Genomic DNA, 14318 nt, shown 5'->3' on the forward strand with positions numbered 1-14318 from the left:
ACGTTTCCTATAATAGAACCTCGTGTTTGTTACCATAACAATCCTTTTTGGGAAAAAAAGAAAAAAGGGATTAGTGCTGTTAACATGACTCCATTGCTGCTTCAGGTAGTGCTGGTTTCCAGGGCCCCTGGAGGAAATTGTGGGAAGGGGAGGGGGGAAATCTGTATGCCTGGATTTTGGAGATGCAGTTTAGTATCCTTGTAACAATACATTTAAGCTCTGGCTGTGTAATGCCTGTTATTTCCCTGGAAACTTTAGGCTTCGTATGGAAAAGTACTACTTTAAAATAGCAGCGTCAGGCTGAGGGGAGGGTTGCAGATGAGCAGGCAGAAGCCAGATGAGAGTAATATGTAGCTGTAGCTGCTTGACATTACTGACTTTTGAGGGATCCAAAAAAAGGTACGAGCCCTTTTGAATAGGGGAAGAGAACAAGATGTTTCTGTAGTAACGAGATCATAAAAGAAGGAAAATTGCTTGCAAAGAACAGGTCTGATTTTTTTTTTTCCCCCCTTTTTGTATTTTGCTCCTATTATGACTTAAGCTGTGGTTTTGCTATCAACTGCCTCTTGTGTAAGCATTTAATATTACCAAGTTTTTCTGCAGATCTATTTTTGGGACAGTGATTTCTAGCCTACACATTTTGTTTTATAATAAACCACTGTTTCCTCCATCCAAACCCAGACATTTTCTGAAATAAAAGGATGGTAGCAGTCAGGGTCCTCTCTGAACTTGTCGGGTCAGGCTTTACATGCCAGTTTAAAGCATGGAGGAGGTTGGCATCGGTTGAGAAGATGACGGTGTTTCTTTCACCCTTCTGGGAATAGATGGGTAGAAACACTTTTCTTTAGTAGACTTGGAACTAAAAACTGAAAAAGGCCTTTTGTTTTTAGATGCAGATTCGGGAGAGTGATAAACTTTACTACTTGGTAGCCTGGGAACTTGATTTTGTGTGTTGCTCACAGAAGCGTAATCTATTCTCTCTCTCTCTCTCTTCTGCGCCTGTCTCTGCTCCACCCTGATGGTATGATGAGCCTTTGAGAAATAAATGGGAACTGCTGGGTCCTCTATGTTGCAAAATTTCTGTAGTTTCTGGACTTTTGTTCTTTTGCTCTTCAAAGGAGAATATTTTTACTGTTTTACTAGTGAGGGAAGGGAGAGGATCTTTGTAACCTTGCTGATGAGCTTGTCCTGCCTTTTATAAAGGATGCTATTCCTTGTCTTTTTCCCAAAGACACTTAGACACCACTTTAATGCCATCACTAAATTGCAAGGGCAGCATGAAGTGTAAGCTTTGACCTTAAAGGCTCTATTTCTTTTGGTTTAAAAAAAGAATTCCGGTATCTGTGTGTCCTGGTTTCGGACCAGTGAGGCCCCAAAGAGGCAACTCTTATTGCAAGTTCTTAAAAAGATGCACCTACTAAGAGACTTGGTTTATCCCTGTATATTTTGTCTTATATGTTGTACTCTTGCCTGGCAATTTAGAAAAAAAATACAATATATATTTCTGACCATTTCACACGATGATATTCCTTCCTAGTGCCAAGGTAGTAGCTGCAAGTTTTTAGAGCAGTCCTCCACTCAAACTTTAAAAAACCCCCACCCTGTTCCACTGGATAAAACGAGTAACGAAGTTGGGAAGCTGTTGTCTTGAGTTTTGATTTGTAACCCAGAGCACAGCAGGGTTGAAAGTTGTCTCAGTTCTTTTCTTTTCTATCCAGTAGAGCAATTCAGTTAATTTGGGTTTCTAACACTGATGTAATCTGGTGAGCACCGAGCTGAGCAGATTGCTAATAAATAGCGTTGGAATGTTGGATATTCCCACTGTTCTGGCTGAGATTGTGAGGCTTGCTGCATTCTTGCAGATAGCTGGACCAGCTCACTGCACACTGGGACCATATGGTCGAATTGGTGAACGTTAAGGCTGATTGAAGCCACACTGGTAGTCTGGAGCAAGTGATGGAGACAGTCAGGAGATAACCAACAAATGGAGGGGTTTAAAATGCCACCCTGCTAGTGAGGAGCAGTGGGAGTGCTGATAGACATAATGCTGTATATCAGGTTGGCTCCCCGCTGCATTGCTGGGCGGGGGGGGGGCAGTCACTCATGTCAGAAGAGGTCTGAGGTTTGTGGCTACTGCTGCACAGTTAAAAGCACTCTTCACGTTGAGGACTGGCAGTATGTGGGGATATTAGGCCTGTGTTCATGTTTGTCAACAGGAACTTCAGCATTAGATAGAGAATTAATTTTTATCATTTATTTTCTTATACCCCGTTTCTCTAAGCATGAACATGGGTTCTTCAGATACCAGCCGGTTAACTCACTATATTTATCGTTAAAGAAAATATTACAGAGGTGCATATATCAGCTCTGAAAATGTCAGGTTGGTAAGACTGGCAGAAGGGGTTGGAAGTCACAAAATTACATACTCCTTGTTGTCATCTGTCTGGAGTGAGGACACTGTACCACACTTTGGTACTCTACTGCAGTTCTGGGGCAGTAGCCATTTAACTGATGCTTTCCTTTTCTTGGTGTTACCTTTTTGAATGGAGATGCTTCTTGAAGCTGTGAAGGAATCAGGAGGAGTACAAGGTATCTTGTGTTCCCCGTGGAGAAATCTAGAAGCACAGTTAATAATGCTAACCTCTTCAGCTTTTGTTTGTTTGTTTGTTTGGGGTTTTTTGATAGTGTTACATAAGATACTGAAAAAAAACCCAGAAATTTGTTGTCATGTTAAATTGAAGACGCAGGGATGGTGGTAGGGGAACAACAAAGCTTTTGATCTTTCTTTAGTAAATAGGAGACTGGTTGTAGAACGTAAATATTAATCTTAGATGATGCTATAAGCAGTACATTTCTCTCTCTCTCTCTCTCTCACAACAGATAAGGACAAACCCAAATTAGTCATCAAGATGCACATGATTTCTAAGATGCTTCTTGTCCTGTGTTGTTCATTTTGGGGATCAACAGCAGTCTAACAATAGTCTTATTTTCTCACAAACTATATGACTGACATAAGACTATGAAGCAGCTTGAGGGAGAACTAGCACACAGAATGGTTAAAGCATTTATTGCTCTTATGAAGGCTGAGTAAAGCATTCAATGAAATAGCATTTCATAAGTGGACGAATTGGTATTTAGTATTTGTCAGTAGACAATGACTGGTCACCCCTAAAGTAATTGCATTTTAAAATATTGATGCTGGATTAAGAGCTCAGCTAAAAAAGCATAGATTACTCAAACAAGTGTACTGTTTACCCAGGATGGATTATGATGAATTGTATTTCAACATTTGAAATTAAGAAAAGGCTAAATACTTAGAGAATATTAATGGTAGCTTCAGGATGGGACTGGCTCAGTGGGAAGAACAGCTTATGAAATAAATTAATTTCAAATATCTTCCTCAACAAAAGAGGGAAAAAAGTAATATTATGCTCTTTGTTTCTGAAATGCCCTTGGAGGTACAGAGCCCTGTGTGAGCGTGCTGTTCTTGGGAGAAGGATTACCTTGTAATGGGATGGGCCTGGGGACTGCTGGGGCAGGAGTCTCGTTGTCTGTCGGTTGCTGTGCTCTTACTCTGCATCTCCAGCTCACTTGGGCTGTTCTCTTCTGCGTGCTCAGGACCATGTCAGCCGCTGCCATGGTGGTGGCATGGGAGGCTGCCTCATCACCTCTTTTTGCTTGGTAGCCTTGTGTCATCCTGGTCCTTGTGTCCCAGCGTGCTGGTTCCACCATTTGCCCAAGAAGCATTTAGGAGTGCATGTGGCTCTTCCTGGGCATGGGAGCCATGGTTCTCATGTTTTTACAAAAGCTTTACTTAAAAGCAAAATTCAGACAATGCTTAAAACTGCTGAAATTGTTTCTTGTTTTCAGCTGCCTCTGTGACTTTGAGGACATGGAATTAGAGGCCATTTCTGTCTTAAAGGGAATGCTGCACACTTACTGCTGCAGCCATTCCAGTCTGGATCTCTTTGCAGTTCAGGGAGAGGTATGTGGTGTGGGCATGACTATTTGTTTTTCAAAAGCTGTACCCCTGTGTGTAGCACCTAAAATCTCAACAGGTGGCAGTTCTTTGTGTCTTCATCTCAGCAGGCATGTATGGCAAAGTGCAACTGGATAAAATACGAATCTTAGGTGATAGGAAGAGGCAGCTTTCTATAGCCTCGCTGATCTGTGGTGGCCACTGTGGTGGACTTGCTCAGGGAGGGAAGGAACTGGGGAGGCTGCTTTGCTGCCATTGCAAAAATGAGTTTGGTTGTCATCTCTCCCCCTGCCCCAGATGAGAACAAACTGCTTTCTTAGGGGCATTAAAAGCCTTGAGACCACTGAAGGAATGGAGCATGAAATAAAGTTCAAGGCAAATAGATTGTTAGTTACTATTTTAGTTTAGGGAAGATGCAGTATTCTCTTTGAAGAGTGGAGACTGATGAGCACCTGTGCGGAGCCTGCTGATGGCAGTGAAAAGCTATTGAGTTGATGGGCTTTGGATTATTCTTGAGTAGCTTAATGTACCCACAGCTCCTGCGGAAGGTGACGTATCCTTCCTCTGTCCTTACTTCATCCAAATGTGTCACACCTGGTTGACCAACGTGCCTTAAAGGAGATCTCGTTGGTGAGTGCAGTAATTGCCACCTGTGCAGGAAGGAGAAGCTTTGTGGCAGCTTCTGTTTGGCTGGAGTCTTGCTGACCCTGCATGTCCAGAGTCACCTTTAATAAAAGCTGAGTTGAAGCAGCGTCTTTGGCAGAACGTTGTTTGCAGGTTAAGCAATTTTGCCATGTTCCTAGTGATGATGGTGTAGGGATTCACATGAAATTAAGACTTGTGGTCTGTGCTGGTGGTGTGCTGGTAAGCACTGAGTGGCTGTCATTGCTTTCTGTGAGCAGTGGTGGCTGAGGCACATGTCAGGCATTGTGTACCCCTTCAGCAAAGCTACTCATGACATCTCTGAAGGGAACAGACAACCGTTTCCTGTAAATACACGTACTGGAAACATCTGCCCGGCACATTGAATTAAAGGATTTTTCTTGATGTGCCGTCTGACCCTGTAGCAGAGGAACTGCAGTGCTCTGTTTTCCTCATGACTTCCCCATCTTTTACTTAAGCTGTCTTTTCGGCACACTCTTCCAAAGCTGAACCTGTGAGGACAGACTGGACCTCACTTCCCGCATCTGTCCCAGCAGCTATATCTCTTCCTGCCATGAATCATCTGAAGCACGCTTGTTCCTTAAGTTATTTTATTTAAGGGTGAAGGCACATTTGTTTTCCTGAAGCCACAAACTAATCTCAGCAGTCTGGCAGCCAAACCTTAAATGAGGGCCCTGGTGCAGAAGTGTTCAGAGGAAGGAAGTGCCTCCCCATCGGTGGGGATCACAGGCAAGCCCAGAGCAGAGCTCTGCTCCTTGTGGGCTTTGGCTGTGGTCAGAGGAACTGCAAACTTCATCACCTCTTGGGAGAGCTGCAGCAAAATGTCTCCTCTCTTTGCATGTCAGTGTCAAATATTCTGTGACCTCTGGTTTATCAGAAGTTCATTGCTGCAGCTAACCAAGTGCTAATTGTCAAATGATGTTAAGGGAAGGGAGCATAATCTTTTGTCTGAGAAGTCTTGGCTGTGTTTTGGATCCCCTCTGGAGGCTGATGTCTGTGGCTTTGTTTTCCAGGACTCATTGATTGCATATATTTCAATTCCAGCAGTCCAAAATGAGGCATTTTGTTGTCCTGAGAAGCTGAGGATGTATAATTCCTGGAACTTGAGAGGCTACTGTATTTCACATACAGATGAAATCCAGAATCCTCCCCCTCACTTTTATCTTTAATAAAAATCACCCAAAAAAAACCCCAACTCAAAGGCATATTAACTACAATGTTGTTAACAATTTTTTTTCTTTGTTAATTTTTCTAGGGAAACGTCAGATTCATCACTTGGGAAACCAGCTTCAGCTCAATCAACATTGTCTGGATACTGCCTTTAATTTTTTCAAGATGGCTGTGAGCAAACACCTAACCCGGGGGAGAAAGATGACCCATGTAATTGCTGCATGTCTCTACCTGGTGTGTAGGACAGAAGGAACTCCTCGTATCCTTTCCCATTTAAAATAAGTAAAATAAATAAGACCTACTTTTATCAAGCCAGCTATCCCAGTTAGACCTTTTTTTCAGATTTGGAAAGGTAAGTGTTGAGGACCTAACTTTGTCATTGTGAGTTTTATATGATAAAGTGAATGGGAGTTTTTCCCGTGGTTCAAGTAAAATGTTTCCCATTCTATACATAAAATACTTAGTATTTACGAGGAGCTATAAATGTCATTCTGTCTCCCATCAGTAACTCTGAATTTCTTCTTTCTCAACATTTTCTTGTAATATAAAATTATGTTTTTCCTCTGCTGTGTTAGGTATTACTTGTTTGTGGTAGATTGTTTTGGTTTTTATATTCGAAAACAAACGAAAATATAACCCAGAGGCTCCTGCAGTGTCAGCATTAAAGAACAGATTGGAGTTCCAATGGGGTTTCCATCAAGATACTTGGATTTCCTTCTTTTAATGTTTGTGGGAAGGACAGTATCACTCCCGTCTTAGTTTTGGGGGCAAAAGGCATTTGATAAATTCTGAAATTTGCTCAAAGATCATAGGGGAATCATAGAATCATAGATTGGTCTGTGTTGGAAGGGACCCCAAGGATCATAGAGCACCAACCTCCAGGCCTGGAGCTACACAAGGCTGCCCAGGGCCCCATCCAACTTGGCCTTGAACACCCCCAGGGACAGGGCATCCACCACCTCTCTGGGCAGCCTGTGAACTCGTGGCTGGAGGTGGAACTGCACACCTTTGCTCTACACCACCCCTGGTTTTCTCTTGTAGAGCCTCATTAAAATCCGTGTAAGCTTTAGATACAGATGACTCTCCAGATTTATTTGTTGTGCATATTTTTTTTCTTTTTATGTTGTGTTTGAGTTACTGGAATTTGGAGTTTGGTATCAAGCAATTGCTTCTGTGTTACTTTAGTTCTTTTCTACTTTACAGCAGTATATGCATATCATCAGTACACTGATGCTTTTTCTAGATTGCTCTTTTCATTCTGTATTCTAGCTTTTAAAAAAATGAGATGATTTATTCTGGTTTTAGTTTCAGAAACTACATTCAGTATTCTAAAATTATGGCTTTCTGATAGTGTTATGGTCACTGTATTTGTATGTTTAGAAAAATGTGGGTTTGCAGGAATAATGGCATTAAAAGGAAGACTTGCCTATTGGACTGGTTGGTTCTAACGTAAAGTCTCTGTGCAGACTTTGAACAGTATAACTCCTTATTACTGCCATAAAACCAGCATTGATTTAAAAGCATTACCGATATTTCTAAGCACATATCACATTTTTAAAGTAATTTATTTACAGTTATTGTTTGATAGTACTGAATGGTAGCAGAGCCATAATACCCAAGTCCATTTTTCCCCACTGATACTGATATCACGTTGGAAGCAGTATAAGCTATAAGAAGCAAACAGGTATGTTGTAGCATTGCAGCCATCTGGCCAGCAAGTGTGGCTAACTTTCTGCTAGCAAACAAAAAATAATCCTTTGCTTGTTTTATATCCTTCTTTAAAGTATTTCAGCATGTATCTCAGTTGTGTGCAAGAGGTACTGATCTGGTTGACACTTCATAAATACCTACATTCATTTCCCAACTTTTTTTTTGTTAAATGGAGGTAATATCCTGTGTGATACTTCACATGAATTACTGGGAGAAAAGTATGAGTAAGACTGCAAAGATGGGCTCTGTCTTTCTGTATCAGTATCACAAAGCACTCCGTCTTCATTTGCATGGTTACTGTGCCTCCTTGGAATCAAGAAGTGGGGTGGCTGCATGGTTGTATGGCACAATTTTGTTAGTGTTGATTTTTTTTAAAAATCCATTTGTTAAACTTAATTTTCTCGTTGATATTAAGAACTTAACTGTATTACTTTGGAAGAGTGAGTTCAGCTTCTGCCTGTGTTCTGCTGTTTGGGTTTTCAGTTTGTTGTTTTGTGGGTTTTTAGTATTTGAAGTCCAGTGTTAGTCTGGAAAAAAAGCACACACCAAAAAAACCCCAAAATCCCAAATAAATTATGGATTCTGAACACTGAAATATAAGTTCCTCTTCTGGTATCTTACCCTTTCATTGGAAACTTGAAAACCTGAGAATTTGCTGACCTTTGAAATTAAAATAGGTTCAAACCTCCATAGATTAATTATGATGATGATTATCAGTGTGTGTGTTTCCAGGCTAGGCCTGGCAATATCAATGTGCTAGAGTCTGCAGGCGTGTTCCTGGGACTTTTGGTCCAGAGGGACCAAGAGCAGGTGTAGAGGATGGCTGTGTGACTAGATGCTGTAGCAGGAGTGAAGATGCATGTTCAAGGAAACAAGCTTGCAATTGGTTTTGGTCTTCTGGAGAAGCTGTCAGAGGAGGGCAAGCAAAGAGGAGAAATATGCTGTATGATACACTGGGCAAAGGGTGTACAGTATTCCTAACACTTTGAGATTTATATACAAAGCTAAGTAGATTTACTGCAATTAAATTGTGTGTCCTTGTGTCAGTTACAGAACTCGTGTGAAGAGATTTGGGAGAAATTTAGAAAAGGATGTTAATGACTGAAGATGGGTGAATGTATCTTAGAAAAAAGAAGTAACATGGATGGAGGTAGTGAAGGGCAGGAGCTTCCTCAGATCGCAGAGACAGCACCTTGGTTTTGGGTGGTCCAGTTGAATTAGTGGAGTGACTTGGGAGCCAAGGAGGCAAGAGACATTATCTGGGAACAGATGAGACTCTGAAGTAGAAAACAACATGTTTCTTAAAAATTATATTAGAAGGAGTAAAGAACGTATGTGGCCTGGGGAGGTACAATGGGATGTAGTCAGGGGGCTGACGTGGCAAGAAATGTTGTGTTCTCTCCAGTGGCAGAACCAAGAGAGTGGGAAGCGTTTGGAGAGGGAAAACAGGATTTAATTGTGTCTGAATGAGTGCAGTTTGAGGGAGTGGAATGTATTTATCTGACATGGATATCTGCTTATTCTTCTATTTTCATAATGTACATGTCGCCAGCCAGCCTCTGTGAAAATGTGAGGAAAATTGTAGCCAAGTCTACTGGTGCAGTCTGAATTATGCCTGAATAAACCTCAGCCTGAAATAGGAAAACATTAAGTTCCCCGTGGTTCTTATGCGTTGTTTAATTAATGCAAAATATTCCAGTAACACAAATGTTTTTAATCTGAAAAAAATAGTTCTAGACTGAGGGAACACAAAAGTTTATTTATCTAAAGTACAGCTTTTATTTATAGTTAGTTAAAAACTTTAATTTATTACTTGAGATCTGAATTATTTTACATCAGTTTATGGTTTTTATTATATTCTTTGACATAAAATCCCACAATGCAGCAACTTTGACATAGCTTTTCACTTGCCTTGCTTACATTGCTTGTCAGCATTAATGTTTTAAAGGCAAGATGGCTTAGTTGCTATTTGCTGTGTTTGGGAGGTGCCTCATCCTTTGATGAGCTACTTAGAGTCATAGGCTGAGAGAGTTGGGCTTTTTCAGTCTGGAGAAGAGAAGGCTCCAGGGAGACCTTTTAGTGGCCTTCCAGTACCTGAAGGGACTACAGGAAAGCTGGAGAGGGACTGGTTAAAAGTGCATGGAGTGACAGGACAAGGGGGAAGTGGTTTTAAGCTGAAGCAGTGTAGATTTAGATTAGACATTAGGAAGAACTACTACTCTGTGAGGGTGGTGAGACCCTGGCACAGGGTGCCCAGAGAAGCTGTGGCTGCCCCTGGATCCCTGGCAATGATCAAGGCCAGATTGGATGGGGCTTTGGGCAGCCTGGGCTAGTGGAGGGTGTCCCTGCCCATGGCAGGGGGGTGGAATGAGATGAGCTTTGAGGTCCCTTCCAACCTGTTCATTATTAGTGGCAGTAGTAAAGGTGTAAAGCACAAAATACACCTGAAGACAAACTTGCAGATTTAGGGGTCACTATTGATGAAACCAGTTGTCCTGCTCCCAGGGGCTGAGCCATACTGAGTGTTTCCAGTGACGTCTGACTTGAGCTGGCACTGCCAGCGCTCTGGGCATTTCAGGCTCTGGCTCATAATTTGTTTCTTGGAATAGTAACAGTCCTCAGTTGTTTCTCTTTAATGTTTTGAACAGCTTTTCCACCCCTACATACGTTTGAATGGAAACAAAGGGCTCTTTAGCTGGTCCTGCTGTTCCCGAGAGAGGGGAACTTGGGAAGAGCCGGACAGTGTGTTTGAGTGATTTACGGGCTCGGCTGTAACCCGGGGCTGCCCTGGGGTCACTTGTGAACAATGAGAGCCTGGCCAGGATATTCCAGGTGGGATATCAGTTTGTTTCAATCAAGGAATATTTCATTCTGTTTGTAATCCTTTCTACTGTACACAACTGTTAGAAAAGCCATGCAAGTGTCCACTGTTTTCTGTCATATTTTCCGATGCTACCACCTGGGTTTTTTTACAGTGCTGTTTTACATGGTAAATGCCTTTTATCCCCCACACATGCACCTTTTTATTTATTTATTCTTTTCCTTTGAAGCTCTCTGGAAAATGCTCCCTTAGTTGTAAACTGAATCCTGTCTTGTTAGAGCTTAGTAAATAAAACCTTTTCAGCATGAGAAGCGCCCTCACAAAGTTCTCTCACCAGCTATCTTGTGTAAATATCCCTCTGTTTGACTCTGGAGGTAAATTCAGGGCGGGATTTTCTCCCCACTAGTAAAGCTGATCAGTCTGGATGCTGGGAGGGATTTGTGGAGCTCTTCTCACCACTCAGGGCTGGGGCAGCCCCCTGAGCTCAGGGCCGCCTATGTTGTTCCAGTGGTCTTCAGTGGCTTTTGTGCGGTCAGAGGAACGAGCTGGGGTCAGTCCAAGGCAGCCAGGTGAGGTCTCCTTTATGAGTCACTTGCAGAAGAATCTTTCCATTAAATGTCTCAGAAAAATAACCTCTTTTATCAACCTTCTACTCCCGACACTTAAATTAGAGAAAGTTTGGTGCCCTGGGGTCTTGTACGTGTGAAATTGCACTGAGTAGGAAAGCCAAACGCGCTTTTCCTCCCCTACTTCCTCTGCCATGTGAACCTCCTTTTTGTTTGAAGGAGGATCACAAAGGCGTTGCAGGATCCCAGCAGGCAAGAAGGATTTGGGGAAAAAAAACCCGGGGCATCTCCTCACTGAATGGGGCAGTACTTTGTTATTTCCTACTTGTCTGCAGTACTTGCACTTTATTGCCAAGCTATTTGAATGCCTCCTGGTTTAATGTGTTTATTTTCATGTCTCAGAAAGGGAAGTTGAGAGTATTTATCTTCATTTCCAGGTGCAGAATTGAGGCTAAATGACACATTCAAAGTTACCCAGAAAATCTGTGATGGAGTAAGGAACCGGTCTCTTTTAATCCTAGATTAGGCATCAGCTTCTGAGCCTTTCTGCCTTGTTGGGCTTTGCAAGTGAAGCTCAGCTAATTTCCTTTCCAGCACTAGCAGGCTCTGTCAGTTTCCATACTGCCTTGGGAGGCTTTGTATAACCTCGCCATGAGCGCTTTTGATGGATACCTTCTTTGTTTCCCTACTAACACTTCAAGGTCTATCTTTGCAAGGAAAAGGGCAAGACTTCCTTTTTTATTAGAAATGAAAAATTAGATCTCCAGTAATCTTATGACCTCTGCTGAAACTTCCTGGAGCCAGCAGGCCCTAGTGTTCCCAATTAAAAAGTTAACTTTTGAAATTATGCTTTAATCAACAAGACTTGAGAGCTTTGGTTAGGGAAGTTAATAAAACCACTCTCTATTTCTCTTTGGTTAAAGAGTTTCTTTTTAGTTAACTGACCTTTTACTTTTGATTAAATATAGTTGCATTCAAAATGTGTCTTGTTCGAGTGTTGAGTGTGATAAGGACGATAAGGCATTAAAAAATGGATTTAAAATTGCATAGTTAAAAATACATATTTACAAAAGCTAATTGTTTCATTTCGCTAGATTATTTTTTGTGTGTGGTAAAGGACATTGAGATCTTATTTCAGGGAGTTTCATAGGGTATTTTCGGTTGGAAGGGACCTACAACAATAATCTAGTCCAACTCCCTGACCACTCCAGGGCTGATCAAAAGGTAAAGCCTGTTGTTAAGGGTGTCGTCCAAATACCCTTTAAATGCTGACAGGCCTGGGGCATCCACCACCCCTCTGGGAAGCCTGTCCTAGTGTTTGACCACCCTCTCAGAAAAGAAATGCTTCCTGATGAACCACTTGCTTGGACTTGAACTCTTGGAAAAGCCTGGTTCTGCTTCTTTTTAAAATGAAGTTAATTTTGAGTGGATGGGTTTTAGCTGGGAGGGTTTCAATCTGTTAATGAAAAGTTGCCACCTTAAGTAGGGTGCGGCCACTGTTGCCCCATGTTATTTGCATCTATTTCCCAATAGCTCATGTGTCTGGTAATGCTTGGCTTGTGTGATTGGTCCTATTTGGTACCACAGGAGAACAAGCTGCAGATGTAGGGAAGAGGGCAGCAGTAAAAATTCAATTTCTGCACATTCATTTCTTCCTGTCACCCTCTCCTCCAGCCAGGGTTGGGACTGCTGAATTTCAACAGCAGGGCTCGTGACCTGGAGCCAGCTTATCCAGCCTCCTTTTCCATGTGGTGAAGGAGACTCATGTGATTTTTCACTTGCAGGACTGCCTTGCACTTTTTTTGTCATATAAAGAGAGGTGTATAAAGGAAGTATGTCGCAGAGAAAATGCAGTATTTCATGTCTGCCCTTGGTGGGAAAGCCCAGTTTTCCTCTTTGTGTGCCTGTTGCTGTTGTGTGCTCTGTTGGGTGGCTCTTCTCTCCTCCTCGCTGCTAGGACAGCTCTTGGCTGCTGCCCTGTGCCTGTGGGTGGGTGGCAGTGGGGCAGTGAGGCAGGAGGAGCGGGGCTGTGTCCCTCGCTGTGTTCTTGCCTGGCCTCCAGCTGTATTGAGGAGGACCCTGTGTTTCATAGAATTGTAGAATCATAGAATGGTCTGGGTTGGAAGGGACCCCAAGGATCACAGAGCTCCAACCCCCCTGCCACAGGCAGGGACACCAACCTCCAGGCCTGGATCTACACAAGGCTGCCCAGGGCCCCATCCAACCTGGCCTTGAACACCTCCAGGGACAGGGAATCCACTACCTCTCTGGGCAGCCTGTTCCAGCCCCTCACCACTCTTTCTGTAAAAAAACTTCCCCCTAATATCTAATCTAAACCTTCCCTTCTTTAGCTTTAGTCCATTCCCCCTTGTCCTGCCATTATCTGCTCTTTTAAAAAGTTGAATCCCCTCCTGCTTATAAGCTCCCTTCAGGGACTGGAAGGCTGCAATGAGGTCCCCCCACAGCCTTCTCTTCTCCAGGCTGAACAAGCCCAGCTCCCTCAGCCTCTCTTTGTAGGGCAGGTTCTCCAGCCCTCTAATCATCCTTGTGGCCCTCCTCTGAACCCTCTCCAACAGTTCCACAAGTTTCCTTAGGCCCTGTGTTGTATCTGTCAGTCCCCTATGGATGTCTTTGTAGTATCTGAAGCGACGCTGGGTATTACACGTGTTCCACTAACATCTGGGGATTTGCAGTGAGAATTCTTTCTTGAGAAGCAAATAACTTGAAGTCTTTCAAATTGGTTGTATGGCCCTACCCCTGGGGGACCGGGCTGGGGAGAGGGTTAGTGATCCTCAAGTCCTCCTCTTGTTCCTTGCAGGGGAAGCCATAAACCTACTTGTGCGTGACTCAGATATGGCAGGGAAATGGTGAGCGTGATTGCTGCTGAGCCTTATCCTTCAGGGTGCCCTGTTCCTGAAAGTCATTGAAGCTTTCCACAGGGAGACCGTCATTTTAATGTGGAGATACTGTACTTGGGTGGGTTTTATTTATTTAGTTCATCTAAGATTCTAAAGATATAAAAGGAGAAGGGAACTTTACATTGTGGTGTGTGTCAACTCAACCTCTTACTGTTTAAATCCTTGTGCTAAATGGCTATTATGGATGCTGCAGGGAGGGAGGGGAAAAGCTGCTGTAAGTGCAGCAGTGATAATTGACCCACTTAAGAGAGCTGCTCTAATTTTGCATGTTACAGCATCCTGGAAATTCAGATAAGAATGTTGATCTCTCTAGCTAATAGGATTTCTAAATATATCATCCAAAAGAAGCAGGCAGACTGTAGTTCTGTGTGTGTGTGTGTTCAGGCTAATGTTTTGTTTAAGAATTGCACACTCTGGAAATCTGCTTTTCTGTTAACTTGTTACTAACTCAGGATAAAATAGTATTTGACCTCTGGTACTGGCAAGGGGAA

General features: G+C 42.7%; 1 protein-coding gene across 1 annotated transcript in view; it reads left to right on the forward strand.

Annotated features, from left to right (window-relative positions):
- BRF1 (BRF1 general transcription factor IIIB subunit) overlaps nucleotides 1-14318 on the forward strand; it is a gene marked incomplete at its 5' end in the record, with an annotated part of 169369 nt that overhangs the window by 35098 nt on the left and 119953 nt on the right. The window contains one exon of the mRNA XM_084270529.1: nucleotides 5898-6071. Within this exon, the coding sequence (XP_084126655.1) occupies nucleotides 5898-6071 (174 nt within the window). The remainder of the gene's footprint in view (nucleotides 1-5897; nucleotides 6072-14318) is intronic.

This window comes from Gallinula chloropus (assembly GCF_964237585.1).
Source record: "Gallinula chloropus genome assembly, chromosome: 14".
NCBI lineage: Eukaryota > Metazoa > Chordata > Aves > Gruiformes > Rallidae > Gallinula > Gallinula chloropus.